This window comes from Hemitrygon akajei, chromosome 4 (genome assembly GCF_048418815.1).
Source record: "Hemitrygon akajei chromosome 4, sHemAka1.3, whole genome shotgun sequence".
In the NCBI taxonomy this organism is placed as follows: domain Eukaryota; kingdom Metazoa; phylum Chordata; class Chondrichthyes; order Myliobatiformes; family Dasyatidae; genus Hemitrygon; species Hemitrygon akajei.
Genome location: NC_133127.1, coordinates 194480769 through 194499689, shown reverse-complemented (window position 1 = coordinate 194499689; position 18921 = coordinate 194480769). Strand labels below are relative to the sequence as shown.

At 46.4% G+C, this 18921-nt stretch overlaps 1 protein-coding gene across 1 annotated transcript in view; it reads left to right on the top strand.

Annotated features, from left to right (window-relative positions):
• The first annotated feature begins 12699 nt into the window (after positions 1 to 12699).
• Positions 12700 to 18921, top strand: part of ints4 (integrator complex subunit 4) — a 97389-nt gene continuing 91167 nt past the window's right edge. Inside the window, exon 1 of the mRNA XM_073044319.1 lies at positions 12700 to 12823. Within this exon, the coding sequence (XP_072900420.1) occupies positions 12770 to 12823 (54 nt within the window). The 5' untranslated portion in view covers positions 12700 to 12769. The remainder of the gene's footprint in view (positions 12824 to 18921) is intronic.

The following is an 18921-nucleotide window of genomic DNA, read 5'->3' as shown; positions in this document are numbered from 1 at the left end:
AGCATAGTTTCATGTGTGGTAGACCTAACCAATCTTACAGAGTTTTTCAAGGAAGTTACCAGGAAAGTGGATGGTGACGAGACAGTGGATGCTGTCATCATGGCATTTGACAAGGCCCTGCATGGGAGACTGGTCAAGAAGGTTCTGTCACTCGGCATTCAGGACGAGGTAGTAAATTGGATGAGACATTGGCTTTGTGGGAGAAGCCAGAGGATGGAAGTAAAGGGTTGCTTCTCTGACTGGAGGCCTGTGACTAGCGGTGTGCCGCAGGGTTCAGTGCTGGGTTCTTTGTTGTTTGTCATCTATATCAGTGATTTGAATGATTAACTGGATCACCTAATTTGTGGATGACACAAAGAGTAGGAATTGAGTGGACAGTGAGGAAGGTTAACATGGCTTGCAGAGGGATCTGCATCAGCTGGAAAAATGGGCTGAAAAATGGCAGAAGGAATTTCATTTAGACAAGTGCAGGGTTTTTGCATTTCAGTAGGACCAACCAGGTCTTACACAGTGAACGGCAGGGCACTGAGGAGTGTAGTAGACCAAAGAGATCTGGGAATTCATTGAAAGTGGCATCACAGGTAGGGTCATAAAGAAATCTTTTGGCACATTGGCTTTCATAACTCAATGTACTGAGTACAGGATGTGTTATTTTGAAGTTGTATAAGACTTTGATGAGGCCTAATTTGGAGTATCGTGTGCAGTTTTGGTCACCTACGTACAGGAAAGATGTAAACAAGGTTGAAAGAGTGCAGAGAAAATTTACAAGGATGTTGCTAGGTCTGGAGGACCTGAGTTATAAGGAAAGATTGAATAGATTAGGACTTTATTCTTTAGAATGTAGAAGATTGAGAGGAGATTTGATCAAGATTATGACAGGTATAGAGTAAATGCAAGCAGGCTTTTTCCACTGAGGTTGGGTGGGGCTACAACCAGAGGTCATGGGTTAAGGGTGAAAGGTGAAACATTTAAGGGGAACATTAGGGGAAACAGCTTCACTCAGAGGGTTGTGAGAGTGTGGAATGAGCTGCCAGCACAAGAGGTGCACGTGAACTCGATTTTAACATTTAATAGAAATTGGATTAGGTACACGGATAGTAGGAGTATAGAGGGTTATGGACCCAGTGCAGGTTGATGGAAATAGGCAGTATGAATGATTTTGGCATGGACTAGATGGGCCGAAGGGCTTGTTTCTGTGCTGTACTACTCTACGTGCTGTAAGGTAGGCAAATGCAATGCTAGCATTCATTTCGAGAGGACTGGAATACAAAAGCAAGGATGTAATGCTGAGTCTTTATAAGGCATTGGTCAGACCGCACTTGAAGTATGATCAGCAGTTTTGGGTCCCTTTTCTAAGAAAGAATATGCTGGCACTGGGCAGAATCCAGAGGAGGTTCACAGGAATGATCCCAAGACTAAAATGGTTAATCTATTTTGAGTGTTTAATGGCTCTGGGCCTGTACTCGTTGGAGCTTAGAAGAATGAGGGGAGATCTTATTGAAACCTATTGAATATTGTAAAGCCTAGACAGAATGGATGTGGAGAGGGTGTTTCTAATAGTGGGAGAATCTAGGACCAGAATAGAGGGATGTCCATTTAGAACAGAGATGAGGGGGAATTTCTTTAGGCAGAGGGTGGTAAATCTGTGGGACTCATTGCCACAGACAGCTGTGGAGGCCAAGTCACTGGGTAATTTTAAAGAGGAGGCTGATGAGTTCTTGATTAGTAGGGGTGTCAAAGGTTACAAGGAGAAGGCTGCAAAATAGGGTTGAGAGGGATAATAAATCAGCAGTGATGAAATGGCTGACTGGACTCAGTGAGCTGAAAGGACTAACTTTTCTCCTGTATCTTGTGGTTTTATTGTAATGAGAAGTGTACAGGGCCTGTAACCTAGGTGCAATTCCCGCCAATGTCTGCAAGTTTGTATGTTCTCCCAATGTCTGCATGGGTTTCCTACGGATGCTCCAGTTTCCTCCTACATTCAAAACACATACGGGTTAGTAGGTAATTGTTACATGGGTGTAATTGGGCCAGAAAGCCCCGATCTCTTAAATGAAAAATCAAAGAGGACATGTCCCATTATTGGATCCTTCATGACAGTTGCTGCCTTCTTCAGACGCCGCCTCTTGAAGATGACCTCGATGGTGGCGAGGGTTGTGCCCCAATGGAGCTGGGTGAGTCGACAACCCTCTGCAGCCTCTTGTGATGCTGGGCATTGCAGCCTCCGTACCAGGCCATGAGGGAACGGTCCAAATGCTCGCCATTACCCTGAGAATCTTTCCTTATAACTCAGGTCCTCCAGACCCACAGGCTGGGGAGCAATTTACAGCAAAGGTTCAAAGTATGCATGTACAATGCAACTCTAATATTTGTCTTCTCCAGGTAGTCATTAAGTACAGAAAAACCAAGGGGGGTTGATGAAAGAGAAGACATCAACTGAACCCCCCCATGGCACAAAACAGAAACAAAACTCACAGATCCCAAAACTCCCCCTCCACTGCAGCAAATAAATAGCAACAATAACAGTCCCCAACCCCCTCACTCGCAGTAAGGAACAGCAATAGTACAATAAATCTTTTTTTCTTCCTGTCCATGCACAGGTCTTCACCGATTTCCTCCCACAAAGACGTACTGCTTTGTAGCTTAATTGGTCATTCTAAATTGTCATGTGATTAGGCTAGGGTTAAATCAGTGGGTTGCTGGATGGTACAGCTTGTTGGGCTGTAAAGGCCTATTCCGCTGTATTTCTATGTAAATAAATAAAGATTTTGTGCTCACTGGGAGAGCAGGTAAACTCTACACAGAGAGAACTGGAGGCAGGAATTGAACCCAGGTTTCCAGCACTGTGACGCATCAGTTCCACTGGCTGTACCACAGTGCCACTGCTCACTTTCCAGTGCTGGTGAGACCGTGAAGTGTTAACTCTTCCTCTCTCCACACACGCTGCCTGACCTCATGGATATCCCCAGCATTTTCGGGGTTAACTCACAAAACTTTTGTCCCTCTCCTCCGCAGCTCTCTAATCTGTTCCAGTCCCTGTTCAGTCTGGAAACTCCTTACAACTTGAATTCTGATCACAGGAGAGCAAACACATTTGCTTTTCACAAACGATTTTTTGTGTTCATGAACTATTACTCCCTGCTCTGTTTGTACTGTGGCAGGAGAGGGAATAACAGAAGTTCCAAAACTGTATGAAACTTCGTCGAGCTCCGGGGCTGGACACACAAGTTCAAGCTCAAGTTTGCTGTCATCTGACTGTGCATATACACAACCAAATGAGACGACGTTCCTCTGAGCCACTGTGCACCCACAAAACATATATCATGCACAGCACATAAAACAAAATATTACCAAAAACAAATTAATAAAATATCAATCAAAATCCATGTAGTGTGCAACACTGGTAAATAGAGAACAGTAACCAGCTCACTGTCCTGGTGACAAGACCTTGGTGGTGACGGGTAATTCATTATTCTCTCAGCCTGAGGGAAGAAGCTGTTACCCAGTCTGGCAGTCCTAGTCCTGATGCTCCTGGACCTCCTTCCTGATGGTGGAGGGTCAAAGAGATCGTGGGATGTGTGGCAGAGATCCTCAACAATGCTTTGGGCCCTTCGTCTGCGATGCTGCTCGTAAATCTAACGAATAGGGGGACATGGGGACCCCAGTGATCCTCTCGGTGGTTTTTACTGTCCTCTGTAGTGTCGTGCAGTCCGATGCCTCGCAGCGTCCCTGCCACACAATGATGCAGCCAGACAGGACATCTCGATGGTGCTCCTGTAGAAAGTTGTTAGAACTGCGATGTGAAACTTCACTGAGTTCTGTAGAATTCCAGGCTGGATACACGAGCAATATACACAAGATGAGAACAAGGACCAACTTTATTCGCCGTGTAGAGGGGGTACAGAAGGGGGGGTTCACCAGGTTGCTGTCGGGATTAGAAGGCATGTGCTATAACGAGAGATTGGACACACCTGGATTGTGTTCTCTAAATTACCAGTGGCTGAGGGGAGATCTAATAGCGGTCTATAAAATAATGAGAGGCATAGATAGATTAGACAGATGATATATTTTTCTAAAGGTTGACACTTACTAAGGGTCTCGACACAAAATATCAACAGTTCATTTCCATCCATAGATGCAGACTGAACCACCAAGCACCTCCAGTCCAGCATCTTGTGTCTTGCTCGACATGGTTAATGTCATCCGACCCCAGAGGTACACGGTAGCATAGCGATTAACAACGCCAGCAGTCGTGATTCCATTCCCTCTGTTGTCTGTAAGGAGGTTCTATGTCCTCCCCATGACTGCGTGGGTTTCCTCCGCATGCTCCGGTTTCCTCCCATCTTCCCAAGATGTAAAATTTGCTATTAGTGAGTTGAGAGCATGTTACTCTGGTGCAGGAAGCATGGCCACACTTGTGGGCTGTCCACAGCACATCCTCAGACCGTATTGGTTGTTGACACCAACAACACACTTCACTGTTCCGATGTGCACATGACAAATAATGCAAATCTTTCTTTCATTCATCTTTTTATTTGGCACCTCATCAATGGCTTTTTTGGCCCATTGTCTAGGCGGCATTTACAATGTGCTAGGTATAAGCTCAGGTTTTGATTCACATCGCTGTCTGTAAGATCTCTCCAAAACCTTGCGGGTTTCCTCCGACTGCTCTGCTCTGGTTTCAATAGACAATAGGTGCAGAAGTAGACCATTCGCCCTTCGAGCCTGCACCGCCATTCTGAAATCATGGCTGATCATCTACTATCAATACCCGGTTCCTGCCTTGTCCCCATATCCTCTGATTCCCCTGTCCATAAGATACCTATCTAGCTCCTTCTTGAAAGCATCTAGAGAATTGGCCTCCACTGCCTTCCGAGGCAGTGCATTCCAGACCCCCACAACTCTCTGGGAGAAGTTTTTCCTTAACTCTGTCCTAAATGACCTACCCCTTATTCTCAAACCATGCCCTCTGGTACTGGACTCTCCCAGCATCTGGAACATATTTCCTGCCTCTATCTTGTCCAATCCCTTAATAATCTTATATGTTGCAATCAGATCCCCTCTCAATCTCCTTAATTCCAGTGTTTACAAGCCCAGTCTCTCTAACCTCTGTGCGTAAGACAGTCCTGACATCCCAGGAATTAACCTCATGAATCTACGCTGCACTTCCTCTACAGCCAGGATGTCCTTCCTTAACCCTGGAGACCAAAACTGTACACAATACTCCAGGTGTGGTCTCACCAGGGCCCTGTACAAATGCAAAAGGAATTCCTTGCTCTTGTACTCAATTCCCTTTGTAATAAAGGCCAACATTCCATTAGCCTTCTTCACTGCCTGCTGCACTTGCTCATTCACCTTCAGTGACTGATGAACAAGCGCTCCTAGATCTCTTTGTATTTCTCCCTTACCTAACTCTACACCATTCAGATAATAATCTGCCTTCCTGTTCTTACTCCCAAAGTGGATAACCTCACACTTATTCACATTAAACGTCATTTGCCAAGTATCTGCCCACTCACCCAGCCTATCCAAGTCACCCTGAATTCTCCTAACATCCTCATCACATGTCACACTGCCACCCAGCTTAGTATCATCAGCAAACTTGCTGATGTTATTCTCAATGCCTTCATCTAAATCGTTGATGTAAATCGTAACAGCTGTGGTCCCAATACCGAGCCCTGTGGCACCCCACTAGTCACTACCTGCCATTCCGAGAAACACCCATTCACCGTTACCCTTTGCTTTCTATCTGCCAACCAGTTTTCTATCCATGTCAATATCTTCCCCCCAATGCCATGAGCTCTGATTTTACCCACCAATCTCCTATATGGGACCTTATCAAATGCCTTCTGAAAATCGAGGTACACTACATCCACTGGATCTCCCTTGTCTAACTTCCTGGTTACATCCTCGAAAAACTCCAATAGATTAGTCAAGCATGATTTGCCCTTGGTAAATCCACGCTGGCTCGGCCCAATCCTATCACTGCTGTCTAGATATGCCACTATTTCATCTTTAATAATGGACTCTAGCATCTCCCCCACTACTGATGTTAGGCTGACAGGATGATAGTTCTCCGTTTTCTCCCTCCCTCCTTTCTTAAAAAGTGGGATAACATTAGCCATTCTCCAATCCTCAGGAACTGATCCTGAATCTAAGGAACATTGGAAAATGATTACCAATGCATCCGCAATTTCCAGGGCCACCTCCTTTAGTACCCTAGGATGCAGACCATCTGGACCTGGGGATTTGTCAGCCTTCAGTCCCATCAGTTTTCTCATCACCGTTTTCTTCCGAATGTCAATCTGTTTCATTTCCTCTGTTACCCTATGTCCTTGGCCCATCCATACATCTGGGAGATCACTTGTGTCTTCCCTAGTGATGCACCATCAATAACTCACTCTGAGACGTAAGAAGTGAGATATCGGCTTTTATTGACTGGAAGAATGAACAACACTACATCCTGGAGAATGAGGCCGGGCATCAGGCCTCAATTGCCTTTATACAGGGGTCTGTGGGAGGAGCCACAGAAGCAGTCAGCAGGGGTCTGTGGGAGGAGCCACAGGAGCAGTCAGCAGGGGACTGTGGGAGGAGCCACAGGAGCAGTCCAGACAGGTATATGGAGTTCACCACACCTAGTGAAGACAGATCTAAAGTACTTATTAAATTCTTCTGCCATTTCTCTGTTTCCCATAACAATTTCACCCAATTCATTCTTCAAGGGCCCAACATTGTTCTTAACTATCTTCTTTCTCTTCACATACCTAATGCTATCCTCCTTTAGATTCCTGGCTAGCTTGCGTTCGTACCTCATTTTTTCTCCCCGCATTGCCTTTTTAGTTAAGTTCTGTTGTCCCTTAAAAATTTCCCAATCATCTGTCTTCCCACTCACCTTAGCTCTGTCATACTTCCTTTTTTTTAATGCTATGCAATCTCTGACTTCCTTTGTCAACCACTGTGGCCCCTTTCCCCCCTTTGAATCCTTCCTTCTCTGGAGGATGAACTGATTTTGCACCTTGTGCATTATTCCCAAGAATACCTGCCATTGCTGTTCCACTGTCTTTTCTGCTAGGATATCCGTCCAGTTAACTTTGGCCAGCTCCTCCCTCATGGCTCCTGTGGTGAACTAGATATACCTGTCTGACTGCTCCTGTGGCTCCTCCCACAGACCCTGCTGACTGCTCCTGTGGCTCCTCCCACAGACCCCTGTATAAAGGCGACTGTGGTCTGCTGCTCTCCCTCATTTTCCCAGGATGTAGTGTTGTTCTTCAGTCAATAAAAGCCGATATCTCACTTCCTAAGTCTCAGCGTGAGTTATTGATGGTGCATCAGCTCCATAGTCTCCTTTGTTCAACTGCAACATTGACACCTCCGATCTGCCCTTATCCTTCTCAAATTGCAGATAAAAACTTATCATATTATGGTCACTACCTCCTAATGGCTCCTTTACTTCAAGATCGCTTATCAAATCCTGTTTATTACACAACACTAAATCCAGAATAGCCTTGTCCCTGGTTGGCTCTCGTACAAGCTGTTCCAAGAATGCATCCCGTAGGCACTCTACAAACTCCCTATCCTGTGGTCCAGCACCAACCTGATTCTCCCAGTTCACCTGCATGTTGAAATCCCCCATAACTACTGCGACATTACCTTTGCCACATGCCAATGTTAACTCCCTATTCAACTTGCACCCAATATCCATGCCACTGTTTGGTGGCCTGTAGACAATACCCATTAGGGTCTTTTTGCCCTTACTGTTCCTCAGTTCTATCTACACAGACTCTACTTCTCCTGATCCTATGTCCCCCTTTGCAAAGGACTGAATCTCATTCCTCACCAACAGGGCCACCCCACCCCCTCTGCCCACATTTCTGTCCTTACGATAGCACATATACCCTTGTACATTCATTTCCCAGGTCTGATCTCCCTGCAGCCATGTCTCCGTTATCCCAACAACATCATAGTTACCCATTCGCACCTGAGCTTCAAGCTAATCTGCCTTATTTCTGAGACTTCATGCATTCAGATATAGAATTTTTAGCCTATTTCTCCTCTCTCTGTTTGAATCGCTGCCTATTGTGCTTAACCCAGCTCCCCGAACTCCCATCAGGCTATACGCCCCTTGAATTTTGTTGTCCTTCCTAAATTTACTTATTCTTTCTGCACATTTGACTCCATGTTCCGTCAGACCATCCCTCTGTACATGTGTCCTCCTTATCACTTGTTCCGCCTCACCTTTCTCTACTACACACTTAATATTCCGGAACCGTGTAGACCCCACCTGTCCTTTATTCTTCCTCTCGCTATCCTCCCTCACATTCTGGATCCCTGCCCCCTGCAAATTTAGTTTAAACCCCCCCCCCCCGAGAAGCACTAGCAAACTTTCCTGAAAGAATGTTAGTACCGCTCCAGTTCAGGTGTAAACCGTCCCGTCGGAACAGATCCCACCTTCCCTGGAACAAAGCCCAATTATCTAAAGACCTGAAGCCCTCCCTCCTGCACCATCTTCTCAGCCATGTATTAATCTGTATAATCCTTCTGTTCCTTGCCTCACTCGCACGTGGCACAGGTAGCAATCCTGAGATTTGTTACCCTGGAGGTCCTGCCCTTCAGCTTCGCACCTAACTCCCTGAACTCCCTACGCAGGACCCCCTCACTCCTCCTACCCACGTCATTGGTCCCTACATGGACCACAACATCTGGGTTCTTGCCCTCCCTCTCGAGAATAACCTCCCGCATTCCAAAGGATTATTGAGCTGTGCACGTGCTTTGTTGGCACTGGAAGTGTGCTGATGCTTGTGGGCTGCCCCCAGCGCATCCCGAGACTGGGATGGTCGTTGATACAAAACAAGGTATTGCACTGTATAATTTCAATGTGCTTTCGTCAAATAAAGTTAAACCTAATACAGCTGATCTCTTTTATGTCACCAAATCTCAGAGCTGGTTACTCCTTCAACAGGTTCTTCAGCCTCTGACTCCCTCCTAGCCGCTCTACATAGCTGTCATTCTTTGACAGCTATGTCAAAGACGCCGAACCAAAAATAAATAAATACTAAAACAAGGCAAACTAGATTTTCCTGTCCGAGTCAACTTGGCTACAGAGGAGGCAACGTGGAAGGGTGAATGAACTGGTCAGGTGAATCGTGGTTCAGGTTTCCAGGTGACCAATCGCTGAAGAGAAATGGTATCATGTGACACCCAGTGACGTGATACAGTGTCACATGACCCTCATTATTAGGATGATAATTATTACCTTATTACCAGCAGTAGTCAGTGTAACTCTGATTATTATTTTTAATCACCTTTGTAGTTTTATGGTTCTCGTCTTTTCTATTCTGCAGATGCCGGAAATCTTCCAACATCCAATCAGGGTGCATGGGGTGTCCAGGGAGGAGCAGCACCTCTGGTGAAGGGGGCTTGTTGTATCCATTCTGGGGCAGCTCACTCACCTTTGGTCCCCAACGGACACTCAGCACTCAGCCGAAGCTCCAATTAGCTGTTTGCACGCGACAGCGGCCCAGTACACCACTTCGACAGGCGGGCTAAATCAGGTGAGGGTAGCCCACGCGCCTCATACCAGTGAGATAGGGACATCCCTGTCCTGGCGTGTGAAGTCAGCTCTGGCGGACTGGGCGGATGAGATCTACAGTGAGGTCCAACGTCCAGGAAGGTGGTTTGTGGAGAGTGAAGGGCACGATGAGACACAAAAGAAGTCATGGTCATCCCCTGCAACCAGGAAAGACCCCAGTTTGTGACGACTTCTCACACCACCAGAACCGGACCTCCAAGGTCGAGAGAGAGGAACTGCCCAGTGCAACAGCTTTTCCTCTAAAAACTTCACTGGACACGTCTTTTGATTTTTTTTTTGATGATTGATTTGATTGATTCTGTCGTCATTGGATACAAAGGACAACAATCAGTCAGGTGCTGGAAATCTCGAGCAACACACACAAAATGCTGGAGGAACTCAGCAAGTCAGGCAGCATCCACGGAGGGGAATAAACAGTCAATGTTTCAGGCTGAAACCCTTCGTCGGGACTGGAAAGGAAGAGCACGGAAGTCAAAATAAGGTGCAGCGAAGGGAAGGAGTACAAGCTGATAGGTGAGACCAAGTGAGGGGGAAGGTGGGTCGGTGTTGTGCATGAAGTAAGAAGCTGGGAGGTGATAGGTGGGAAAGGTAAGGGACTGAAGAAGGAATCCAATAGGACAGATGGTAGACCAAAAGGAAAAGGGAAGGAGGAGGGGCACCAGAGGGAGATAATGCACAGATGAGGAGAGGAGAAGGGGGTAAGAATTGACCAGAATGGAGAATGGAAAAAGGGAGAAATGGGAGAAATGACCGGAGACTTTTCATTGTACGTGTGTCTATAATAAAACCAATTTACCACCTTTATCTGGCCCTCATCCCCTCATTGGTCAAGTGCTATTTGATGGCATTACGTGAGTTGTCTGGTCAACTCCTTGAGCCTGCTCCAACATTTAATAAGATTATGGGCAATCCAGCCTTGACCTCAGTTCCTTTTCCCCATGTGCTCCCCAATACCCTCCGACGCTTGTGTGCCAATCTCTGCCTTTCAACTGCTTTGCCTCCACAGCGCTTGGAGGAAGAAGATGGCAGTTTCTTCGCATTGCTGCAGAGGGAAAGATGTGGAGGCTTTAGCGAGGGTGCAGAGGAGATTTACCAGGCTGCTGCCTGGATTAGAGAGCATGTCTTTTGAGGGTAGGTTGAGTGAGCTAATAAAATTCATAGGAAGGGTGTGGAAGCATTAGAAAGGGTGCAGAGGACATTTACCAGGGTGCTCCCTAGATTAGAGTGCATGTCTTCTCAGGAAAGATTAAGCGAGCTACATTTTTTCTCTGAACTAAAGGAGGAAAGAGGTGTATAAATTGATAAGAGGCATAGATAGGGTGGACAGCTAGAGACTTTTTCCCTTGGCATAACTTTAAGGTGATTGGTTGAAAGTATAGTGGGACTGTCAGAGTAAGTTCTCTGGGTGGTGGTAGAGACAGATACATTAGGGACATTTAAGAAGCTCTTAGATAGGCACATGGATGATAGAAAAATGGAGGGTTATGTAGGAGGGAAGGGTTAGATTGAACTTGGAGTAGGTTAAAAGGTTGGCACAACATTGTGGGCTGAAAGATCTGTTCTCTGCTGTAATGTTCAATATTCTGTCCTCTCAAGGGCAGCTCAGATGGGCAGTTAAATGCTGCCTCAGCTTCTGAATCCCACAACCCATGAATCAAAGACTCTAGCAAACTTCTACAGATGGCGCATGGAGAGCATTCTGACTGGGACATGCCAGGCAGTGTCTTCAGGGGAATGCACACCAACCAGTCCTCATCGAGGGATCAGCAATGGAAAGGCTGATCAGTTTCAAGTTCCTGGGTGTCAGCATCTATCCTGGGCCCAACATATTGATGCAATTACAAAGAAGGCACAACAGCAGTTATATTTCATTAGGACATTTGAGGAGATTTGGTATGTCACCAAAGGCTCTAGCAAATTTCTACAGATGTTCTGTAAAGAGCATTTCCACTGATTGCATCACATCTGGTATGGTGGCTCCACTACACAGAATTGGAATAAGTGGCAGCCAGTTCCACCATGGGCACTAGTCTCCCCAGCATCAAGGCAGACATCCCACCTCTCCCGGAAGTTCCCTGAGTCTCCCGCATATTGATAGCAGCTCCCTGATGCCCACAAATTATATACAATATCCCAGAAATCGATTTTTTTGAGAGGGAGAGGGAGGAAGAGTGACAGGAAGAGAGAGCATCCTAATTGGTTTCTCTTTGTGCTAAGTAGACCTATCAGTTTTTTTCTGTGGGGGGGGGGGGCTTTACAGTCCACTTCTCTCTCTCTCTCTTTCATTGTCCATCAGTTCAGTTTAGTGTCCTGCAGCGCCATGGCAGAGTGTTCCAAAAAAAGAAAATATAAAATGTACTTCACCCCAGACTACACTAAAGTGTACACCTGCCCAACAGGAGTCAAAAATAATGACAGCCTTGCTCACTGCACTGTTTGCAAAAGTAACTTTTCTATTGCCCCTGGTGGGTTAAAATGTAAAAGACACGTTGAGGTGAGTTTAATAGGTGTCACTCGTTCATTAGCATAGCTAACGTTATTTAAACTAGCTGGCTAGCTGCTAAGGAGCTACTCTATTGATGTCCTACGCGATGAGGCCAAACTCCCTTTAGACTTGCTTAAAGTTGTAAAAACGACTCCTTGATAATATAAGTACATATTTCAATGTCACATTTTCTGCAAATACCCAACTTGGTTTAGAGATTAGACGAAATCACTAAACAAAGTATTACATACACCCTTGGAGGTCAACCGGGGGGAGGGGGTGCTACCTCCCTGAAATGAGTTCTTGCAGGGTGGGATGTCTGTTAACGACATCTTCAAAAGGCGATGGCTTAAGAAAGTGGCATCCATCATTAAGGATCCTCTTTGTATAACCTATCAGGGAGGAGGTACAGGAGCCTGAAGACTCACACTCAATGTTTCAGGAACAGCTTCTTCCCCTCTGCCATCAGATTTCTGAATGGACAATGAACCCATGATCACGAGCTGACTATTCCTCTTTCTTTTGTTTATTTGATTTGTTACTGTAAGAGATATTCTTATGCACTGCTGCCGCACAAAAGAAAATCACGACCGATGTCAGGACAACAAACCTCACTCTGTTGGACACAACGTCCGGGTGTGACGTCACAGCGACGGAAGCCGGCGAGGTTTCGAGCCGCGCGTTTCGCCGCGACTATGGCGGCGCACTTGAAGAAGCGGGTGTACGAGGAGTTCACTAAAGTGGTGCAGGTGGGTGCGCCGCCGCCGTAACTCCGGTCCTCCACGCATGGACGCCGGGCCTGAGGCCTGACCCCGAGTTCCCGGGGCTCAGACCAAACCGCAACCCCAAGCCCGCGTCCCCCGGCTCGCAGTGTGATCCCGGGCCCAGTCTTGCCCAAACCCAGGGCATTCTGACTCTTGTGTCAGAGCAGAACGACAGGCTGCGGTTCTGGACCCTGGATCCTAAGCTCCAGGCTCTGGATAAGCGGCCTAAGGGCTTTCCCCACCCCTCCGGGGCTGGTGAAACAGTAATTTCATTGATTCTATTGTGTTTCTTGTATTGCTGTGAATGCCCGCAAGAAAAAGAATCTCAGGGTTGTGTATGGTGACATATATGCACTTAATATGATGTAAATGAACTTTGAACAGGGAGAGTCTAGGTATTGTTACGGTGTTCATTGGTATTAGTTTGTTATGGTCACATGGGAAAAGCTTGTCTTGCACACTGTTTACCATAGGACACTACAGCACAGAAAACAGGCCCTTCGGCCCTTCTAGTCTGCGCTGAAACATTATTCTGCTAGTCCCAGACTTTCGGTATCTGCCCCAATAACGCCATCATCTATTGGGTTAATGGTTGGGAGAAGGAACAGCTGACTTTTTAGTGTGCTTGTAAGTGGTTTGTGCGTTGAAAGTGGAATTGGTTTATTATTGTCACTTATCCGAGATACAGAGTGAAGCTCGTCTTTCATGCAGATCGGATCTTTGCACGTTGCATTGAGGTAGAACATGGTTAAGCAAAAACAATAGACAATAGGTGCAGAAGTAGACCAAATGCATATAAAGTGTAAAAGTCACCAAAAAAGTGCAGTGCAGATAAATGGTAAAGTGCAATATAGGTTGTAAGGCCAAGACTCCATCTTATCGTACAAGACGTCTTACAACAGTGGGGTAGGGGCTGTCCCTGAGCCTAGTGATACGAGCTTTCAGGATTTCGTATCTTCTGACCGATGAGAGAGGGTTGAAGCAAAAACGTCTGGGGTGGATTGTGTTGTCTGTTTTACTGAGGCAGGGAGAAGTGTAGACGGAGTCCTTGGAGGGGAAGCCGATCTCTGTGATGTGTACACAACTCTGCGGTTTCTTGCGATCGCGGGCAGAGCAGTTGCCGTACCAAGCCAATAAACGTCCGGACTGTTGCAGCTGTACAGGACATTGGTGAAGCTGCGTTTGGAATATCATGTTCAGTTTTAATCACTTTGCTGTAGGAAAGATGACATTAGGCTGGAAACAATGCAGAGGAGATAAATGAGAACGTTGCCAGGGTTTGATGGTTGGCAGGGTGGAGATACATCTCTACCAAAGGAGGTGTAAGGCACTCCTTCCCTCTGCTAGCCTGCAGGTCACCCTTGGGCAAGGTGTAGCACCTGCTTAGCAACCCCCCCGCTGATCAGGGTCACGTGAAGCCATGGGAGCAGGTGGTGGATGGTCGTATGAGCAGCCGGTGCAGATCACAAGTCCTGATTACGCAACCACTGACACCAGGCAGACAATCTGGAGAGTATTGATAATGGTTGGGGTCGCCTATTTTGTAAAGACACTGCCCAGAAGAAGGCAAGCCACTGCTGTAGAAAAGCTTGCCAAGAACAATCGTGGTCATGGAAAGACCACGATCGCCCACGTCAGACAACACAGCACCTAATATTCACAATGGTGCCAGGACTCAAGGGACTGAGTTATTGAGAGAGGTTAGACAAGATGGAACTTTTTCCTTGGAGCATACAAAAATGAGGAATGTCCTTATTATAAAAATCAGGAGGGGCATAGTCCGGGTGAATACTCTCAGACTTTTCCCAGGGTTGTGGAAATCAAGAACTAGGGTGGATAGGTTTAGGTGAGAGAGGAGAGACTCGAGGGGCAGCCTTCTCATCCAAAGGCTGCTCTGTGGATGGAACGAGCTGCCAGAGAAAGCGGTTGAAATGTTTATAGTTTTTCCTTGAAGATAGTACCGGGTGGCAAGGTAGCCGAGCGGTTAGTGCAGCAGCCCGTTTCAATTCCGCTGATGTTCTTCAGGAGTTTGTATGTTCTCTCCGTGACTGTGTCTGTTTCCTCATTGAAGGAATCCTCACTGCTGCTTCGGTAACAGTTTCGTTTGACCAGTCAGGGTTGCGAGCGGTGAGCTGAACCCCCGATCCTGGGACACCAGTGGACCACTCTTAGTCTGGCCTCTACCCTTTGACCTTTTTGGTATGGGTGACTCTACCAAGAACCAAAGCGTAAAGTCCAGACTCCAGCCACCATAGCTCTCTGGGTGTTTGAGGCACGCTGGCCTCCAAACCACAACAAGGTTGTGGTCCCCTTGGAGGACATGGTGACATACATGTACTTTAATAATAAATTTACCTTGAACTTTAATTGTAACCTTTTTATTGTCATACAGCCCCATTTTTCACTATTAATAACCTTGTTTAATATTATGAGAGATCTAGAGAAACTGCCTTGATGTGTGGCTTAGCTGTTGGCAGGAGAAAGGGCAAAGGTGGGTTACTGGTGCCTTAAAACCAGTTGCTTTGGGCAGACGGGGCTGGCCATCCCTGGCTGGAGGTTCATCTAGGAGAAGGAAAACGCTGATCTCAAACGTCTGCTTTCTCGCGGCTATACCCACTCATGGGGAAGGCTCCGGGGGTAAACCCAGAGGGGAAAATCTGGAGTTGGAGTCCTAAGGCAGTCCTATGTTGAGTTCAACACTGACTGCATCTCCTGTGATGACCCAGGTGCTAAACTGTTTCAGTCTCTGCCGTTCCTTTGAATTTATCAGCTACATGGAAGGGGAGATATGGGAAACAGCTTGCTCTCCATATTGTACTGCCCTGATGAGTGTATCATGTGGACAGCTGTGGTCAGTCATGACAAATGAAGAGCCTCACCTCAACTGTACGTTTGCCACAAAAGAACAAATTTCACTGTATATGTTAGTGATAAGAAACTGGCTTTGATTCTGCTGTGTGGGCAACAGCTTGCTCTCCATATCGTACTGCCCTGGCCTTCGTAGACAGCTAGGATGCAATACTGTGTGCGACCTCAACCAATGCCAGAGAGACTGAATAGGGTATAACTGTTTTTCTTAGCAGAGAGCTTGATAATCAGTGGGTCTTAATTAAAGGTATTTGGTAGATGTAAAGCAAAGAATTTATTTATTTACCGATGGTTGGGATGAGGTCCGAATGCTCAAAAGAGAGGCTGAAGTCCTCATCTGGCTGAGGGCGTGCTGTTCCGTGATGCACGTACCACTGGGCTGAGCTTTGAAAAGTAGTAGACTGGTTAGAAGCAATGTGATGGGCCAAATGGCCTAGTCCTAGTTTTAAAGGGGATCTCACCGAAATCTACTGAATATTAAATGGCTTAGGTAGAGTGGACATGGAGAGGATGTTTCCTATGGTGGGAGAGACAAGGACCAGAGGGGACAGCCTCAGAATAGAGGGACAGAGATAAGGAGGAATTTTTCCTGCTGGTGAATTGTGGAATTCATTCATACAGTCACGGCAAAAGACAGGAGAATGGGGTTGAGAGGAATAAAAAAAATCAGCCATGATGGGATGGCGGAACACTTGATGGGCTGAATGGCCTATTTCTGCTTCTACGGTATTGTGCAAAAGTCCTGGGTACATAATTAGCCAGGGTGCAAAGACTTTTGCACCATACTATATTTGTCAACGTGGAGCAGAGAGTGAGTTTGTAAATCTGGTGGAAGCAAAGGATAAACACGAAGAAATCTGCAGATGCTGGAAATTCAAACAACACACACAAAATGCTGGTGGAACACAGCAGGCCAGGCAGCATCTATAGGGAGAAGCACTGTTGACGTTTAGGGCCGAGACCCTTCGTCCTTGCCGTGGGAGGGTTGTGGGGCAGGTGGCAGAGAAGGAATGCCAGGAATGGGGGGGGGGGGGGTGCTGGGGGTGGTGGCACCAGTGCAGATATACCCAGCTCTGAGACATCAGGCAAGGTTATTTGATTCCATACAATCAGTTTATTGATCATTACAGAATGTAACTATGAAAATGGACAAGGGAGAGCCAGTGGATGTAGTGTACCTGGACTTCCAGAAAGCTTTTGATAAAGTCCCACATAGGAGATTAGTGGGCAAAATTAGGGCACATGGTATTGGGGACAGAGTACTGACATGGATTGAAAATTGGCTGGCTGGCTGACAGGAAACAAAGAGTAGTGATTAACGGGTCCCTTTCGGAATGGCAAGCTGTGACCAGTGGGGTACCGCAAGGTTCGGTGCTGGGACCGCAGCTGTTTACAATATACATTCATGATTTAGATGAAGGGATTAAAAGTAACATTAGCAAATTTGCTGATGACACAAAGCTGGGTGGCAGTGTGAAATGTCAGGAGGATGTTATGAGAATGCAGGGTGACTTGGACAGGTTGGGTGAGTGGGCAAATGTATGGCAGATGCAGTTTAATGTGGATAAATGTGAGGTTATCCACTTTGGTGGCAAGAACAGGAAGGCAGGTTACTACCTAAATAGAGTCAAGTTAGGAAAAGGGGAAGTACAACGAGATCTAGGTGTTCTTGTACATCAGTCAATGAAAGCAAGCATGCAGGTACAGCAGGCAGTGAAGAAAGCTAATGGCATGCTGGCTTTTATAACAAGAGGAATTGAGTATAGGAGTAAAGAGGTTCTTCTGCAGCTGTACAGGGCCCTGGTGAGACCCCACCTGGAGTATTGTGTGCAGTTTTAGTCTCCAAATTTGAGGAAGGGCATTCTTGCTATTGAGGGAGTACAGCGTAGGTTCACAAGGTTAATTCCTGGAATGGCGAGACTGTCATATGTTGAAAGATTGGAGCGACTGGGTTTGTATACACTGGAATTTAGAAGGATGAGAGGGGATCTGATTGAAACATATAAGATTATTAAGGGATTGGACACATTGGAGGCAGGAAGCATGTTCCCGCTGATGGGTGAGTCCAGAACTAGAGGCCACAGTTTAAGAATAAGGGGTAGGCCATTTAGAACAGAGATGCAGAAAAACTTTTTCACCCAGAGAGTGGTGGATATGTGGAATGCTCTGCCCCAGAAGGCAGTGGAGGCCAAGTCTCTGGATGCATTCAAGAAAGAGTTAGATAGAGCTCTTATAGATAGCGGGGTCAAGGGATATGGGGAGAGGGCAGGAATGGGGTACTGATTGTGTATGATCAGCCATGATCAGAATGAATGGCGGTGCTGGCTAGAAGGGCCGAATGGCCTACTCCTGCACCTACTGTCTATTGTCTCTCTGGTGCTTCCTGCTCCCTCCCCTCTCCCTTTTCCCAACCATGATTCCCTTCTCCTTGCCACCTTCTGCACACTCAGTCCACAAGAGAGACCCAGATCAGAATCAGATTTATCGTGAAATACCGTAATTTTTTGCGGCAGCAGTGCAGTATATAAAATTACTACAATTTGTGCAAGAGTCTGAGGCTGCCCAGCTATATATGCCTAGGAATTTTGCACAGTGTCTTGTAGCTTTTCTCTTTGCAGCAAAGGAGGATGAGAGACAGACAGACATACTTTATTGATCCCGAGGGAAATTGGGTTTCGTTACAGTCGCACCATCCAAGAATAGTGAAGAAATATAGCAATATAAAACCATAAATAATTAAATAATAATAAGTTAATCATGCCCCGTGGAAATAAGTCCAGGACCAGCCTATTGGCTCAGGGTGTCTGACACTCCGAGGGAGGAGTTGTAATGTTTGATGGCCACAGGTAGGCATGACTTCCTATGACGCTCAGTGTTACATCTCGGTGGAATGAGTCTCTGGCTGAATGTACTCCTGTGCCTAACCAGTACATTATGGAGTGGATAGGAGTCATTGTCCAAGATGGCATGCAACTTGGACAAGGTGACTTGTACAGGGTGATCAGAGGCATAGAATGAATGGATAGCCGAGACTTTTTCCAGGACAGATACGGTTAATACCAGGGATATAATTTTATGGCGATTGGAGGAAAGTATAGAGGAAACGTCAGAGGCGAGTTCTTTACACAGAGAGTGGTAGAGACATACATTCGGGACATTTAAGAAGCACTTAGGTAGGCACATGGATGATAGAAAAATGGAGGGTTATGTAGGAG